Source organism: Microtus ochrogaster, chromosome 15, assembly GCF_000317375.1.
Source record: "Microtus ochrogaster isolate Prairie Vole_2 chromosome 15, MicOch1.0, whole genome shotgun sequence".
In the NCBI taxonomy this organism is placed as follows: domain Eukaryota; kingdom Metazoa; phylum Chordata; class Mammalia; order Rodentia; family Cricetidae; genus Microtus; species Microtus ochrogaster.
In genome coordinates, this window is record NC_022017.1 from 7075335 (window position 1) to 7091694 (window position 16360).

General features: G+C 53.1%; 1 protein-coding gene and 1 long non-coding RNA gene across 7 annotated transcripts in view; one reads left to right on the top strand and one right to left on the bottom strand.

The window, feature by feature from the left end:
- The first annotated feature begins 3511 nt into the window (after positions 1 to 3511).
- The window catches only part of Hdac7 (histone deacetylase 7), a 35139-nt gene continuing 22290 nt past the window's right edge, over positions 3512 to 16360 (top strand). For all 6 annotated transcript variants that reach the window (XM_026782444.1, XM_026782446.1, XM_026782443.1 and 3 more), the window contains exon 1: positions 3512 to 3795. Coding sequence is in view for 4 of the 6 variants with exons in the window: in XM_026782443.1 (XP_026638244.1) it covers positions 3777 to 3795 (19 nt within the window). In the remaining 2 variants the exon portion in view is untranslated. The remainder of the gene's footprint in view (positions 3796 to 16360) is intronic.
- Positions 7577 to 9545, bottom strand: LOC113456735. Its single transcript, XR_003377479.1, has 2 exons — positions 9404 to 9545; positions 7577 to 7943 (listed from the first exon to the last, which is right to left on the bottom strand). It is a non-coding gene; the product is annotated as an uncharacterized LOC113456735 (long non-coding RNA).

Consider the following 16360-nt stretch of genomic DNA (forward strand, 5'->3'; position numbering starts at 1 on the left):
TATTTTGTTTTGGGCACGTGTGTGTACATGTGCTTGGTGTTTGGGTGCATATGTATGCAGGTGCCGGTATACACATGTGCAGGTGCGTGTGGAGGCCTGAGGTTGGCACAAATGTCTTTCTTAATTGCTCTTCCTGTTCTTTCTATTTCTTATTTTTAGTTTCAGGAAACCCTTTATTTGGAGTTGAGGGCTTAACCTCCTCTGCTAATCTGAAAGCCCAAAAATAGTTGGCATTTGATCCTAGGCTCAATCCCAATTCCACACAGTGCTGTCCCCTGAGGTCTCATGGGAGTTTGGGGGAATGAGCACACTCTGGTTGACTTTATGAGACATGTGAAAGTCAGTGCAGTCTGGGGGAAGACACGCAGCTGCAGTCAGCACGTGTAGACGGCTGGGACCAGTGTGGTCCATAGTGTGGGCCCTGACACTTAGACTCGTAGCCTTGCTGCATGCTTGAACCCTTGTCTTAAGCAGGCTCCCAGCAGCATTTGTTAAAAGGGCAAATGGCCCAGAACTTGTTGAAAAAATTCAGTCAGGTTTCTTGAGGTTTATGGCCCATACTCCCTTCATGAGTATAACAAAGATTATTAAGAATCAGAGATCGAGAGGCTAGAGAGATGGCTCAGTAGTTAAGAGCACTTGCTGTTCTTGTGGAGGACCTTGGTTCAGTTCCCAGTACCCACGTGGCAGTTTACAACCATTGGTAGGTTAGCTCCAGTTATCTGAAAAAGTCACATGGCTCCAGGAGAGGTGACAACCTCTACTGGCCTCTGTGGACACCAAAATACTCATACACATAAGATAAAATAAACCTTAAAAAAATCAGGGATCTGATATTTGTCCAAAGGCTAGAATAGGGCTGATATTTGGTAAACACTTGGTAAAAGATAGTTCACCAAGGCTAGAAGAAAAGGGAGGGAGAAAGAAAAGGACGTGTAGGCCCTAAATCACGGGAAAGCAGAAATGGGCACCTGCAGGCTTTATGTTGTCCAGGGACCTAGGGGAGCTTGGGAGAACCCAGGGCAGATCCTATGGGGCCAGTCTCTTATACCAGGTGTCCAACTGAGCAGATTGTGAGAAGTCTAGACTCAAGTTCTTTAGAAACCTCCCATGGGAACCACCCAGCACAGCAAGAAGGAGGTAACCTGCATTCTTCTGCCTTATATTTCTAGGGATCCTGGAGGCTAACAAACACCAGTAGGGAACGTGGAACTTAGAAACTGGCTTGGGTATCCACGTGGGGCAGGGGCTGTTGGCGCCGCAGGTAAATCTGGCAGCAGAAGGAGGGGCTCAGTTCAGCATCCCGGACACATGCTGTACATGTTGTTTTCTTCTTTGCCTACAGGTAGAAGGCAGCGAGTCCTGGTGTGTGCATTGCCAGGCAGCCACACATCTTTATTCCAATCACCCAGAAATGAGTGGTTAGATTAAAAAGAAAAGGCAGATTCACAAACAAATACACGAATGCTGCATCTGTAGAAATCATCAAACTAGGGCTCAAATTCAGCATTGCCACAGCTACAGGAAAGGAAGACAGGCACATGGGGTAATGTACGGGTACAACAAAGAGACTGGTGGTCTGCTGTGACCACCCGTGGCTTTTCTGAAGGGCTACAGGCCTCAAGGCAGGATTTGGAAGGAGGGAGATCTGCTTTGGAAAGAGGGCTCCGTAGAAGGGCAAGAATGTCTTTCAGAGCCCATATGGGTAATGGACTGAAGGGTGTATTCGAGATGTCGAGCAGGAGAAGGATCCTTGAAGTCCATGAATATCTGTCATAATTCAACAAAACACATACTGAGTTTGAATTCTGTGCAAAGCGCTAGGCGAAATGTAGCCATGGCTGAGGTAGTGCTTTCAAGCCTGAGTGCTTGTAAGGAAGATGAGGTCATGACTAGTAGACTAGATGGGTGAAGGTCAGTGTGTAGAGAAAAACCTACAGTGTTGGGGTCCTTCAAGGAATAGCAAAATCTTTCTGGCTATGGGAACCACAAAACGTTTCTCGTCGGGCTTCTCAGCACAGGACAGCTGAGGGCATTTGCTCTGTAGGGAGCGTCTTAGGCCAAGGCTAGGAAGTGGGTAAGTCGGAGGACATGATGGGGAATAGCCAGCAGCCAGGACTGGCTGAAGCAGTAGTAATAGTAACTGCTGGGGAGGAAAATAGTGGGAAGAACCGGGCAGGGATGCATGTGGTACCACGCAAGAGGCCATCGATGCTAGAGAAAGCATTTGTGATACGCATTAACAGGTACAGAGCGGCTAAAGTCAGCGGCTGAAATCAAGGGAGCGACAGGTAGTGAGACCTGACCTGTCACTGAGCGTGTTTAGCAGCAGCGTGGTGAAAAAAGACCCTCTAGACCACTCATGATTCTGTCTTCCATGACAAAACAGCTCTAGCGCTGTCTCTGTTTCTAAAGATTCTGCAAGTTCCTAGGACTCGGTGAGTAGGATGTGATCAGAAGGAAGCTGGGTACCTCAGAGGAAGGGGAGCCCAGTGTTCCTGGTGGATGACCTCTACCGCCCCAGTGTTCTGACCCAACAGATTGCTGGAGGCAACGAACTGATAGGTCAAGGCAGGCAGCCCAGGGGGAAGGTCCTCAGCCCCTGACCCTTGAATCTGACCTCCATCATCGTCTTCGTCTAAGAGATTGGGGGAGATGCAGGGAGGGCTGCAAAGCCAGTCCTCAGCCGAGTTTATTAGCTGAGGGAGGGCTGGAGGCGTCTGCATTCCGACTCACAGACTGGAACATTTCTGTGATCCACTGTAATGCACTGGGGGACACTGGGCACATTGCTGAAGTTTGACTCATAGGGACTGGGGGGGGAGCAAGGGGGGTTATTGTGGAGGAAGAGGAATGGAAGAGAGGAAGAGGAGAGGATGGAAGGAAATCCCTTGAGAAATGTCCTCGAAAAAAGAAAACTTTCAAAAACTGCACCACCCCACCCTTTTTTCTTTTAATAGGAACAGGCTGGACCCTTCTGCTCCCCTCAGCAGGCATTGGGGGGGGGGTGCCACTGGGGTTGGACTGGGCAGTGATTCAAATCAGATCCTGAAGCTTTCCTGAGGCGAGTCCTGCTTGTGTGTGTGTGAGGGGTGGAATGAGGCGGCGCGGGGCGGCGGGGGGGGGGGGGGGGGGGGGTCGTCTGGGATTCCTTGCTTGGGACTCTAAGCGTGTCCTGTTCTTCTATGTGTAGCTCTCTTCTCGAGGACTTCTTATTGTGTAGATGTGTGCACAGGAGTCCTTCCCCGAAGTGTAAATCACCCTGGCCTGTGTAAACATGGATGCACGCTCGTGTACGCTGTGTATGCACGGGTGCGTGCACTCAGGTATCTGGGTTTCCGGGAATTGTGCGCTGGGCGCAGCGCCGCGCGGTGGCTGGGGCTCGGCGGCCGCGCGCGGGTCCGGCAGCGTCCCGCGTTCCGGGTTCAGCGCTGCCTCCCGGGGCGGTGTGCCGCGCCCCGCCGCGATCGGTGTCTGCAGCCAGCCTGTGTGCCGCTGAGCAAAGCCTGCCGGGGTGGTGTGTCCCAGGGCCGCGAGCGCCGGCCCCCTCCCTCCCCTCCCCCTTGGCCCGCTCTCAGACTCAGATAAAGCATTTCCTTCCATTGTCATCCTACCCGGCCGGCCTGGCTGCCAGGGCCCTCCCCCTCCCGGCCCCCTCCCTTCCTCTCGCCGTCTCACAGTCGCTCTGCAGCCTCCGGCGACCGGGGGGATGTGAGGCCGGCGCCCCGGCCCCCCGCCCGCCATGAGCCCCCGGCTCTGAGGGCCCCGGCCCCTGGATGCACAGCCCCGGCGCGGGTGAGTACCGGGCGGCCGCCCCCGCCCCGCCCGCCCCGCCCTGCGCGCGGCACCCTGTACCGCCCGCCCTAGCTCCGGCAGCGGCTGCGGCTGGGTCTCCGGCTGGTCCGGTTGCCCGGATCCTCCGTGCGCGCTCCACCGCGTCCGCTCGGCGGGGCTCTGGCCCGCTCGGGAGCCCCGAGCTGGTTCCGGGGCCACAGAACTCCGGCCTCCTGCGGGGTGCCCACATCCGCCTGCTTCGGGGCAGCGACAGGCCTTGGGGAGGCAGTGGGAGGCCTGGGGCCGCCTGTGCAAGGGCCGGGCGTCCCTTCACCCTCCTCCCGGGGATCCGGGAGGCACGGACGGCCGCCGAGGCCCGGACAGGAGGCGGTGCTCCGTGGCGGAAGGTTTGGAAGCGGGAGGGCAAATGGTAGGACCCACTGAACTTGGACCGTGTTTGTGAGGCTGGACATCATCGCTCCCATCTCGCATAGCCGGTCAGGGCTCTCCTCAGATCCAGTGACCAGAGAAAATGACCCCTAAAGGGGTATTGGGCTGGGAGATTTCTCTGAGCATCAACCCTTATCCTTGATCACCCATTGGAGTGAAGAGACACCTGTGCCCAACTGAGCTGTGAGGACAGAGCCCTTAAGGTGTGGGAAAGTGGGGGCTGCAGGCTGTGTACTGAGCCGTAGGGAGGTGGGAAGTTGAATGTGTTCCCCCACCAGGTCTGTTAGTGCCCAGAAGTATGAGAACTCGGGCAAATCTGAGCTGTCTTTCCACTGCCACAATTTCTCAGCCAGTAAGTTGGAAGAAAACCTGGGTCCTGCAGGTCACCTACTGTGTCCCACTTCCTTCCCAATGGCTGCCAGTTTAGGATCGCCCCGGGGCGGCCACTGTGGCCCTTAACTGTTCTTGCTGGCTGTCCAACGTTCCCAAAAGCCTCCTGCATCTGGAATTGGCTGGCTTGCTGCTAACTATCCCTTCCCACATCCCAGCTCAGCATCTGCTTGAGGCCCAGTTCTGCCTGCCAATTTTTAGGGTGATAATAGGACATTGGCCCTCCGTGGCCCTGATGGGAGCTCAACATCTGGAATCAGGAGCTAGTCCCCCAGACTTTTACGTAGACTTATGGGACTTTGCTCAAATTCCTTGCCCAACCAACGGAGACTATAACTCTGGTTGGTTCCTACCCTCTAACTTGTATTTAAGTGACCCATTTCTTCCCAAGAGGACCCCAGTAGGATGCCATCCATGCCCCCGTCTATGGCAAACCTCTCACACCTTCCCAGCTTCTTCAACTGCTGCAAATCATGCCTTCACTCGTACCCCTTGCTCTCTCGTCCCCCTGCCCCGCTCCCCTCTGTAACTCATTTTCTTTATGCTCACTTCTGAGGGAAACTGAGGCTCAGAGCTCTTCCACTGTGTGGTACCCAGATAAGTGAGATTGGACCAAGTCTTGGACCCACTGGGGCTTGTCTCCCTGCCTTTAGTTTTCTGATGTCCCTCCCAAGCTAGGAGCTCAGAGCTGTGCTTTGGAAAGGTTGGGAACTGTGTACCTGCATCCTCTGTCGCTCATTCAGGCTTGGATGGGCACTGTCTACATATCAGGATAAACTGAGGTTTTGAACTGAAGAAGGTTTTGCACCTAAGCTGGTCACCCCACTTAAGCTCACTGTCCCCCACAATTCACATCATGGGGGTGGAGAGAATCCTGAGTCCCCTTTCCAGAGCTCAGAACCAGAGGGACAAACCCCAAATAACCAGTCAGTGTCCTTTAGGGAGTAGGGGGACAGGTGGGGAGTATTATGTCCTTGCCTCAGGAATAATGGTTGTCACCTATAGTGACTGGTGGCTTGGTTCCAATGGGACAGAGAATGAGAAACCTTTTATAGGCATACATCCCAGGACTGGGGAGACAAACCCTTTGAAACCCATCATCCCTTCTGCCTCCTTCCCTGTGGCCTTTCTTTGAGAACCAGTAGTTTGAAGCTGGCAGAGGTCTGAGAGAAAGATGAGCAAGACCCAGGGTCACCCAGCCAAGGAATGGCACAAACCAGACCTTCTGCCCCTGCCAGTAACTATTCTTTCCCAAGCTCTTCTTTAGTCAGATGAGGTCTGGAGCCTCCAGAGGAGTATGGGGTATTACAAGCCTCCAGGGCATGTCCCCTGGAGGCACCAGCTCCAGGACTGCAAATTTGTATATGTTGGATTTGTTCACTAGATGGGGCACTTCCTCTGGGGCAGGAAGCCTTGATTTCCTGTGTTGGGGGAGTAGGGACTAGGAGTAGGGGGCCCACAGAGCCATCCCTGATGTTGTTTGGAAGCACGGGACTGCAGAGCTTTTGCTTGAGGCTGTTTCCCTCATCCAGGGGCAGCAGGAAGGAAAGGTCTGGCTAGGAGGCCCAGACTGAGGCTGGAGAAGGCTCTGAGTGCCATGAGATGGGGGTGGGCAGCCCAGCAGGAAGCATGGTCAGCAGGTGACCCTGCCGGGTATTGTGTTCCTTATAATATTTTCCCTGTTTCTGTGGTAACGTTCCATGAGGGCCTTAGGCCTTAGGGCTTCAGGAAGGCGCTCCAGACAGCCCTTTTCCTTAGTGGCCCACGTACTGGGAGTCCCCTGGTCTAGCTACTCCCTAATCCTTTTGCCTTTGTAGGACCAGAGCCTGGGAATCCAGACAAGGGGCCTGACCAAGCTCTGACTGGGGGGCTGAGTAGAGGTCCCACAGTATCTCTCGGCAGGCAAGGAAAGAGAAGTAGGGTGGACTTGGGGAGGGCTCCAAGCGGTTTGCAAACACTGACTTCAGCGGCTGCCTCCTCTCATGGGGCTCTTTCTCTCTATGCCCACCTCCAGTCATTCAAGGGGTGGTGGACAGCAAGCTGCCTGGGCCAAGGGGTGGGGGTGGCAGAGGCAGGGGGGATGTTTTCATCAGCAGAGCATAGCTCCTTTGGTTCTGGACTTGTTCCCAGAGGCAAAATAAATTCAGGATAGCATCTGTTTAGTGTGAGTCTCCATGTGATATGTGTATATGCACTGGGTGTGTGGTGGGTGTCTGTGTTTGCCCAAGGGCTGTAGATGTCGATGTGGTGGTTCTGTAGCAATCTGTGATCCATGTTCTGGCTCCGCTGGCTGTTTGGGGGTATGCACACATGTGGCACAGATGTGTGTCTTCTGTGTCTTGTGCACCTTTGTGAGTTATGGCACTGTGTGGGGTATATGGAGCCTATGGGCAGGTTTTAGGGGATGCGGACCTATGTAGGAGCTGCTTTTCCACAGGTGTCCAGATGTTAGCCTATAAAGCACTGTCCATGGTTTTTCTCTTTTTTCTCTGTGTCTTTTCCTTCCTTCTTTCCTTCCTTCCTTCCTTCCTTCCTTCCTTCCTTCCTTCCTTCCTTCCTGACAGGGTTGTTCTCTGTAACCCTGGCATTCCTGGAGGAACTAGCTCTGTAAACCAGGCTGGCCTCGAACTCACAGAGATCTGCCTGCCTCTGCTTCCTGAGTGCTGGGATTAAAGGCATGTGCCACCATGTCTGGTCTCCCGTCCATCCATGGTCGGTCATTACATGCTGGTTACTGGTTGGGATCATATGATGAATATGTTAGGAACATCCTCTGGCCCATTCCCACCATCTCTCAGAGTCTGCAGGAGTGGGGTGAGGAACCTGCATTTCTGTTTATGTGTTGGGTGATTCAGGTGCCAAGCTGTGCTCTCTTCATTTATTTTTGTGGAGGAGACAGGCGTGCAGGTGTGTCTGAGGTCACGGGGATATTTAGAGGAAGAACTCAGACACAGTGCAAGCCTCCTAAGACTGGTCCATGGTTTAATGTGGGTACCTGAGTGTACACTCATGCCTGGCATGGTGAAGGGAACCAGGTAGTGCCGTCTGGTGTCGATGCTGCCTCAGAGGGGCACTGACTTTTCTTTTGGGGTTACAGCCTTTCTGGCCTTGTTCTTGTTACCTTGAAACCCTCAAGAATCACACTGACAGCCAGGGACGCTCATTTGCCAAGCTGGTCACTCAACGGTGCATCCATTTGTCACAGACTTGCGGAGCTCTGGGCCATGCACTGGACACAGATGTGCAGTGAGTGTGCACAAAGGTGAGCACGTCTGACCTCAGGGCACCACCACTCCGCTGGAGAGCAAAAAAGCTTGGGCCGATAAATCCTGTGAAGGAAATGAACTGGGTGAAGTGATAACAAACAACAAGGTGGGGCTTCCTCAGACAAGGTGGCCTTGGGAGCCCTGAGCGGACATTGACACCTTTTCTCCCCAGACTAGAAGTGCGTCCACCGTCTGCTAAACCATACATGGAAGCTCCCTGGAGCCAGCAAGGCATCTGGCCTGAGCTCTCGCTGAGGGCTGCAACCAGACTAACAGACTCTTTCTTCATGCAGCCCCCCACAGGTTGACAGAGGGGCAGAGAAGCAGGAGCAGCCAAATAGGCCAGAGGTTAAGGTTAAGAAACCTGGCAGACTGTCAGGAGCTCCCAAGCACTGTCCATTCCTGACCCTCCTGCTTCACTTTCCTCCCACCTCCTTCTCTTCCTACCTTCCCAACCTGGGGAACCACTGTGCCAGGTCCCTCCCCTCGGGGTGTAGCTGGCTGCCTCTGTGGCCACTGGGATTTATTTATCTAGTTCAGGGTCACCAAGGAGGGGGGGCCGGTCAACGCTCAGAGGCAGCCTGGGTCCTGGAAGATAACAGAACTAGAAATAAGGGGAGGGACTAAGGGGAGGGGGCATGTGCGGGGAAGACACTTAGGAGACACTCAGGAAAAAGCTGCCCAGCAACACTCAGTCCAGAAGAGTGTGTAGGAAGACCTGAGCTTAGGGGTTCATCTGTACCCTCACATCTGCACCCTAAGCTGGATGACTCTTCGGACCAGAGGGGCAGAGGGGTCTGGTTCACGCCACCTGCTCTACTTCCGCCAGAAGGAAGTACCCTCTTGGGTCCACCTGCAGGCCTGCCCCTGCACCCCTCTCTCAGGAGGTTCGCTTTCACCTTCCTGCTGTCGACTGGTAGCCTTCAGATCTCTTCGGTCTCCTCAGTAGAGGGTTTTCCCTGAGAGACCCAGAGCTTCCCACTGGCAGCTGGCACAAGAAAGTGCAGCCCCGAGGGATTGGAGGAGCCTAGAAGAAAGAGAAGAGGTCTGCTTCCCTCCCCTTTGGCTTAGTCCTCTCTTCAGGCGCCTCAAGTGCCTTCGTTCTTTGGCCCTTGCCTCCCAGCCGTTGCCTGCTCCGGCAGTAGGCTCCTGTTGGGGGTGGGGGAGTGGAGGAGGCAGATCGGACTCAGTGTCCCTACCCTATCCCCAGGCCACTTTCCTTGTCCTTACATTGCCACACTGAGATGGGAAACTCTGGCGGTCCGAAACCCTCGGCTTCAAAAGCCGGGACTAACCAGGGAACTCCCAATGCTCTTGCCTTCAGCTCTACTCCCTGCGGAGCTGGATCCCATCCTTTTTCCTACAGTAGCCCTCAACCCAGAAGTCCGGTTCCCCTTCTGCAGCCCTCTGGATGGATGGTAGGGAGGAGTAGGGCAGGCTGGGAGGTACAGGTTCGGAAAGAGTCGGGGTGGGGGAATTCGGAGACTGGGCTGTAACCGACTTGTTTTGCTTGCCCCACAAACCTGCACGTCCGGGGCATCCGCTGCGCCCTCCGGGGCCTTCAGGTTGTAGAAGTGCTCTCAGAATGACAGACTGGTGCCACCGGGTTGGGGCAAGGGGGTGGGGGTAAAGGGGGGAGCCCCAGGCAAGGGGGAGCTGGAGGGTTAAAAATAGCAACAGTCGGGTTTCGGTTAGCAAATGTGGAGGCGGGGAACTGGAGGCGCGGCAAACCGGGCTGTGCTTCCCCTGGGTCCCGAAGTGAGTCACCACTCAGAGCTGGTGAGGCAGCAGACTGAGCATCCTCACCCGGCGCTCAGCACAGGGTTGCACGCAGGGAGCCCAGAGCTCAGAGAAGATAAGGCTCTGGGCCAGAGGGTTGTATGAAATGGAGAAAAATTAAGGCCCAAGATCTGGGTTTGAGTGCTAATGGGGTAACCGTGAGGGCTAGTCGGTTTTCTCCTGTCTGTTCCGGAGTCGTCCTCACCTGGGGTGTAAACTCCCCGAGTCTAAAGCATCCCCCAGATGTCAGTTCCTATCGCCCTGTGTCAGTGGGAAAACCCAGCAAGAGGTGCTTCCAGTAGGGACAAGAGGAAAGAACGGCTGCTCTGGGCTGACTCTCCGGCAACAGGCTAAGCTTGGGCACCTCCTTCTCTGAGACTCAGTTTCTTTATTGCTATGTGAAGATAATTATGTTTTCAGTCTCACAGAGTTGCTATAGAGATTAAAGGAGATAGTGTACGTGACTTATGCCATGTCTGGTAGGAAACCAGTGCACTCCGAATACTCATCCTTATTATTGTTATTGTTCATATTTTTGAAGGTCAGAAATAGAGAATGTTGGAGACATGACAGAGCGGGGCCTGGCCCCAATTCACATGAAAAACCAGGCCAAATTCCCTGTTCTAGATTCCCCCACCCTTGTGGGCCTGAAACAGCAGGCGTCTATAGCCAACAGTCATAGGGTGGACCCCTGCTTCTCTCTTCACTCCCTTCTCAGAGAAGTAGGGTGAGAGGGGACCCCAGGCTTCATAGCCAGCTGGCTTGTCTAAGGGACAGGCCCTGCCATGCTGGGCAGATAGGCCCTTTAATCACCTCCTCTGTGAGTACCTTGCCAACATCTGCTGTTGGTGACCTTTCCTTTAGCTCCTCCCTGGCAGCCCTTAGGAGGAGGGTGAAGCAGAGGAGAGGTGGGCTGGTCAGTGACATCAGCAGTATTCCCAGCGCGCTGGGCCTGGAGGAGACATGAGGCATTGCTTTCAGGAAATATCATTATTCAGCCAACAGGCATTCGCTTAGCAAGGCCTGACTTTGCCTAGCCTGGGCTAGGCCCTCGGCGTGATTCACAAGAGGCAGATGCCCAGAGCGTGTAGATCCCATGGATTCCCTGAGGATATGGGGCCCGAGAATATGTGGTATTCTTGAAAACCCAGTAGCCTAGTTCTCAGGGGGCCCTGGGTCATGTGTAGACTTTGTTTCCAGGGTGTGCACTTGTATGTGTGTATGCATGCATTGTTACCACAAAGGTACTTCTACAGAAACACGATACAGAATGGCGGCGTTAAAGGACAGTAGCACATGGTGTAAGCTCTACATGAGGTGGCCCTGGGCCCTCAGCACATGCCTTCTCTCTTTCTCGTGTGCCCCTTAAAGCTGTCTTTTTTTTTTTCTAACACGACATGGCACCGTGCATGCTGGATTTTTCGGTCAGCCATCTCTACCTCCCTGTGAGCTATCCCCATCTCATCCAGTCCCCATTTAGCTAGAAGTTGCCCTTGAAGTGACTTTGTTCACACCAGGTGCTCAGGACCGTACATCTGGCTATTGAACTCCGTGAAGGCTGTGTAAGCACCCTAGCTGGATTTGTGGTCTGGAAAGATCTTTGATAAGTGTCAAGGGCAGTCCTGGCCACAGAAGGGAATGGGAATCACCAGGAGAATCTGCCTGATAGACTTCTGCCATTTTCTAAAAATAACAGGCAAAAGGAGACTACTACGACATGACTGGATTTGGGGATGTCTGGGGTATTTACAGTCATTAATATTAATGTGGCATCTCAGTGAGTGCCAGCATTCATAGCTTGTTGCTATTCACAGACTCCAGATGCCTCCCATTTGCTTGGTTTGTACTAAGAGCCCACCCCCAGGCCAGTGGGAGGACAGGGTCTGTGACTAGTGTCCTCCACCTTGCCCAAAGCTGGGGTTAATCTGGCTGTCCTGTGTGAGGGTGCTCCTCTCTGCACTAGTGGGTGCCTCCACCCTTTCACCTGCCGAGGTCTCCCAAGGGCAGAGGCTTGGGATTGCGGAAGAGGCTGTATCCTTCCAAAAGAATTTCTTCTGAGTACCAGTCTTAGGGTGACTTGCTCTGGTTATGCAACTGGAATTTTCTACAGGACTTGACAGTTTCCAGAGTGCACTCACGGCATGTGATCCTCCAGGGCACCCTGAGAGGTCTGCTTGTTCAGTTATACCCCGCTGGAGGCTGCTTACAGGAAGCCAATACAATGGTAAAATGCACATTCAAGGAACTGGGGAAATAGCAGATGAACAAGGAAGTGAAGATGAGCCTCCTAGAGACGAGGGACTTGGCAGAGATGGTGTTTGTTATTTGGTATGTTTTGGATAAAGCATCTCATGCTTTGTGGAAGCATGCCAATGCTAGGAGTCGCTCTACTGTCCTGTATGTCCCTTGGTGGCCTCCCTTCACCGCCTATTAGGAGGTGTCCATGCCCGTGTGCTGATCATGAGCTTAGGTTTTGCAAGCGCAGGCGAGTTACTTTTCTCCCCTCTTCCTTCCCCCACTTCTCCCCTTCCCCTCTCTTTTGCTCTATCTCCTTTCTCTCCTGTCTTTTGTGGTGTTGGAGATAAGTCCAGGGCCTCTCCCCTGGTAGACAAGCTCTCTATGGCTAAGCCACACTGCCCTTTGCATGTTTCTTCACCTCTTGAAGCCTCAGTTTCTTTTGTAATAGCGCCGACTTTATAAGGCTGTGGTAGGGAATGCATTGTCAGCATTAATATATGCCTGCTGACCATTATTAATATCAGTGGTTAAAATGATTAACATTAATGGTTAGAATAATATATCAAATAGCTTGGACCTTTCCCCTGCCCTCTCAGACGAGGCAGGGAGACCTTTGGATGGCACCGGTGGGGGTTCTAAGAAAGAACAGCAAGGAAAAGCAGGACTTAGGACCAAACAGGAGTGGGGTGCACAGATAGACCCAACCCAACAGCAACCCTCAAGGGGGAAAAGTCACCGCCCCCAGAGGCAGCACTGGGGTGGTGACTGTGCTTCCTGTTGGGGCAAGCAGTTGAGAAAGGTTGGCTGGACTGGCTGCTGGGTGAAGTGGGCACAGGGTGGGGGTGCGGGGGGAGGGCAAGGCAGAGGTTGACAAATCCTAAACTTGGAGCCCCACAGACAGGGCCTCAGGTCTTGCCTGCTTAAATAGAACAAAATAAGTAGTGAGTAGACGTTATGGTGAACTGCCAGTAAGATTAGAGCTACTGGATCAAGGGAGTTGTGGGTGAACGTAGAACTTACATGCCTGAGGGCTTTCAGTGCCTAGAAATGGCAGGGCAGTCTGGACTGGGCAGCCTGTCTGCTCAGGAATTCCCTAGGTGGACAGGTCATTTCAGAGCAGGCCAGGCTGCAAGACAGGCCCTGAAAATAGGGAGTGGTGGCAAGGCTGGAGAGCCACCCTGCGGAGGTGTGTGCTCTTGCTCCACAGAGGGAGTTCAGAAAGGCTAAGGAGTGGTCTAGGGGGCCCTGGGAGGTGGCAGAGACGGCAGGATCTCCCTCTTCATTAATAGAGAGCAGCAAGGCTCTAAAGAGAGCCATGCCTTCACAGAAATGACCCTGGACCGCTGCCTCAGGATTTGTGAGAGAGGCCACCAGAGGTGGGATGAAGAGCTGGGTAGATGACCGAGAGCTGGGGTGGGGGGGACACTGCTACTCCTGGGATGCTTGAGCTGCCAATGACATGGTTACATCTACTTCCTGTTTGATTATTTTCAAACGGGGCTGGCTTGGGGGGGGGCACTGGCTCCTGGCTCAGGCTACCACTGTGTGGGGCTGTTTACAACAGCCTCATGTGGGATTCCCAGAAAGGGACTCCAAACCGGACATCCTGTGGCTGCAAAATACCCAGGTGTCAAGAGCTAAAAATAACTGCCCTAGAGCCCAGCCACCCAGAGATGGAGGGGAAGGGGCCTGTGCACTGCGGGGGCAGAGGCAGCCTGAACCCTGCATTTCAAGCCCCTCTGATCTCTGGGTGTCCAGCTGCCATGCCAGCCATCGCCATCTCCCTGTCCCCTTGCAGCTACCCCCAGACCTCCATCTGGGTAGACACCCATCCCAAGCTGCCTCTCTGCCAGCTGAGCCTGTGTCCTCAAAGGATCTGTGCAGTTTGTTTGGGGCCTCCCATAAGAAGCTATAGGAGGGCTTAGGAGCCTCTAGAGCAGTGGTTCTCAACCTATGGGACACAACCCCTGGGGGTCTGAATGACCCTTTCACAGGGGTCACCTGAGACCATTGGAAGACACAGATATCTGCATTATGATTCGCAACAGTAACAAAATCACAATTGTGAAGTAGTAATGAAAATTATTTTATGGTTGGGGGTCACCACAACATGAGGAGGATCGCAGCATTAGGAGGGTTGAGAATCATGGTTCTAGAGAAGAGATGTGATGGGATAGGGTTCCCCCTGAACCCCCAAACCTGTGGCTAACAGTCCTGTATTGCTTCTGCCAAGTTCCGTTCCTGCAGATGACTCTTTGGGACTGTCTTCATGGGTACCCACAGGTCAATGAGACAGCCTCTGGCCTGCCCAGGGCTGGGATTGCCTCTGGCACATCCTGGAGACGAAGAGCTTTCTTTGCCTTATGTTTGCCCCAACCTGGCCAGCTGAGAGTCGTGTGTTGAGTGCAGGATTCTAGAGTCATCACACTATGTGGCCTCAGGTGTTTTTCACACACAAAATGTGCCTGAGTGCATGTATGTGCACAGTGTGAGTACAGAAACCCGTGGAGGTCAGAAGAGGCATGGGATCCCCTGGAACTGGTGTTCAGACAGTGGTGAGCTGCTGTGTGGGTGCTGGGAACCAAACCTTGGTTCTCTGCGAGAGCAGTAAGTGCTCTTAACCCCTGAGCCATTTCTCCAGTCCCTAACCTCAGGATATTTAATGCTGCTGGGTCTTAGTCTACCCATCTTTACACTAGAGATAAAAGCAGTAACCTCGTGGGGCTTCGCATGAGCTCTGGGTCAGTTAGCAGATGAAAGGCAATTGGAGCAGCTAGTGCTCCCTCACAACAGTTTGGGTGGGAGGGAAAGGGAAGCCTCTGTTGTTGGGATGGTTAGGGAAAAGGAATGGAGCCGAGGATGTGTACAAGGTAAATGCCTGTGGTTGAAGAGGAAGGGTGCACTGGGATCAGATACCGATTTGTTAGTGCGGCGATGGGGGCTCTTCCAGGTTCGGAGCAAACGGGAATAATGGGCAGCTGTGATGGTGTAAGACTGACCACAGCTGGCCTTCCTTTTGATCGCAGATGGAGCAGGTGAAACTCTACCAGATGTTGTCATGTAGCTGGCTCTCCCCACCTGACCTCCTAGCCAAGGTCCTTAATGCTAGGGACCCTCACTCGCCCCATAGGCTTCATTTAAGAGCCCACTGTCTGTCCCCTAGGCTGTGAATAAATCTGAGCAAGCAGATCAGAGCCAAGACTATAAAGTTTTGAAAGGATGGGGGGTGGATACAAGAAACTGTTTTAAAAAGGTCTGATTCAAGGGAATTTTTAGGGAGTCTGAGGTGAATGAAAAATTTATATTCTGTCACACATTTTTAGGCTGTTTGAATTTTTTACTAACTGTAACTAGTATACATTTTAAAATCTTTTTAGATTATATTTTAGATTATAGAGTAGTAATACATTTTTTTAAACATTGTGTGTATTCTTGTTAGTGGTAGTGCACTCCTTTAATCCCAGCACTCAGGAAGCAGAGTCAGAGGGATCTCTGTGAGTTCAAGGTCAGCTTGGTCTATAGCATGAATTCCAGGGTAGCCAAGGCTATACATAGAAACCCTGTTTGCAGGTGTGTATGTATTCATGTGTGTGTACACATGATGGTATATGTATATACATGTGCAGGTGTGTGAGTGTTTTCATGTGTATGGGGTGGACATGTGCGTAGAGGCAAGAGCCAACTTGGGTGTCATTTTGAGACAGTCTCTTACTAGGACTTGGGGCTGGTTAGGCCAGGCTGGCTGGCCAGTGAGTCCCAGGGATCCTCTTGTCTCTGCCTCCCTACTGCTGAACTGTAAATGCATGCCACTGTGACCAGCTGGCTTTTTAAATGTTTGTATTTTACACGTGTGAATGTTTGGCATGTATGTACCATGTGTGTACAGTGCCTTCACAGGCCAGAAGAAGGAGTCTAATCCCCTGAAACAGTTACAGACAGTTGTAAGGCAGTATGTGGGTGCTGAGAATTCAACCCAGGTCCTCTGAAAGAGCAGCCAGTGTTCTTATCCATGGAGCCATCTCTCCAGCCCTGATACCCAGCTTTTCACGTGGATGCTGGGGAGTCAGCTCAGGTCCTCTTGTTTACCCTGCTCACTGTTTGAAAGCAGGAAACGGGGCACTCAGAAGCTATGCCTCCTGAGCTCCCAGCTCAGTGGCCTCTTGAGGGTGTCAGCACCTGCTTGGAGTCACTTCTCACACTGGTCTATCTGGGCCTCTGCTGGTGATCTAGTGCCCTGTCACTTCCCTCTGCCACGACAGCATCGGCCTGAGCGTTCCTAGGTTCAGCCAAATGCCTGGAAGAAGAGCTGTCTTCCCGTAGAGGCCTGACACCATGGGCCTTCTCCTTGCTATTTTGTGCTCTCTTGATGTCCTCTTCCCTCCTCTGCCAGTCCTTACAAGTAGTCAGGTTTTGTTCTTCCTGTGTCATGGCCAGAGACTCTGAGGCTGCAACCTGGAGTGTAG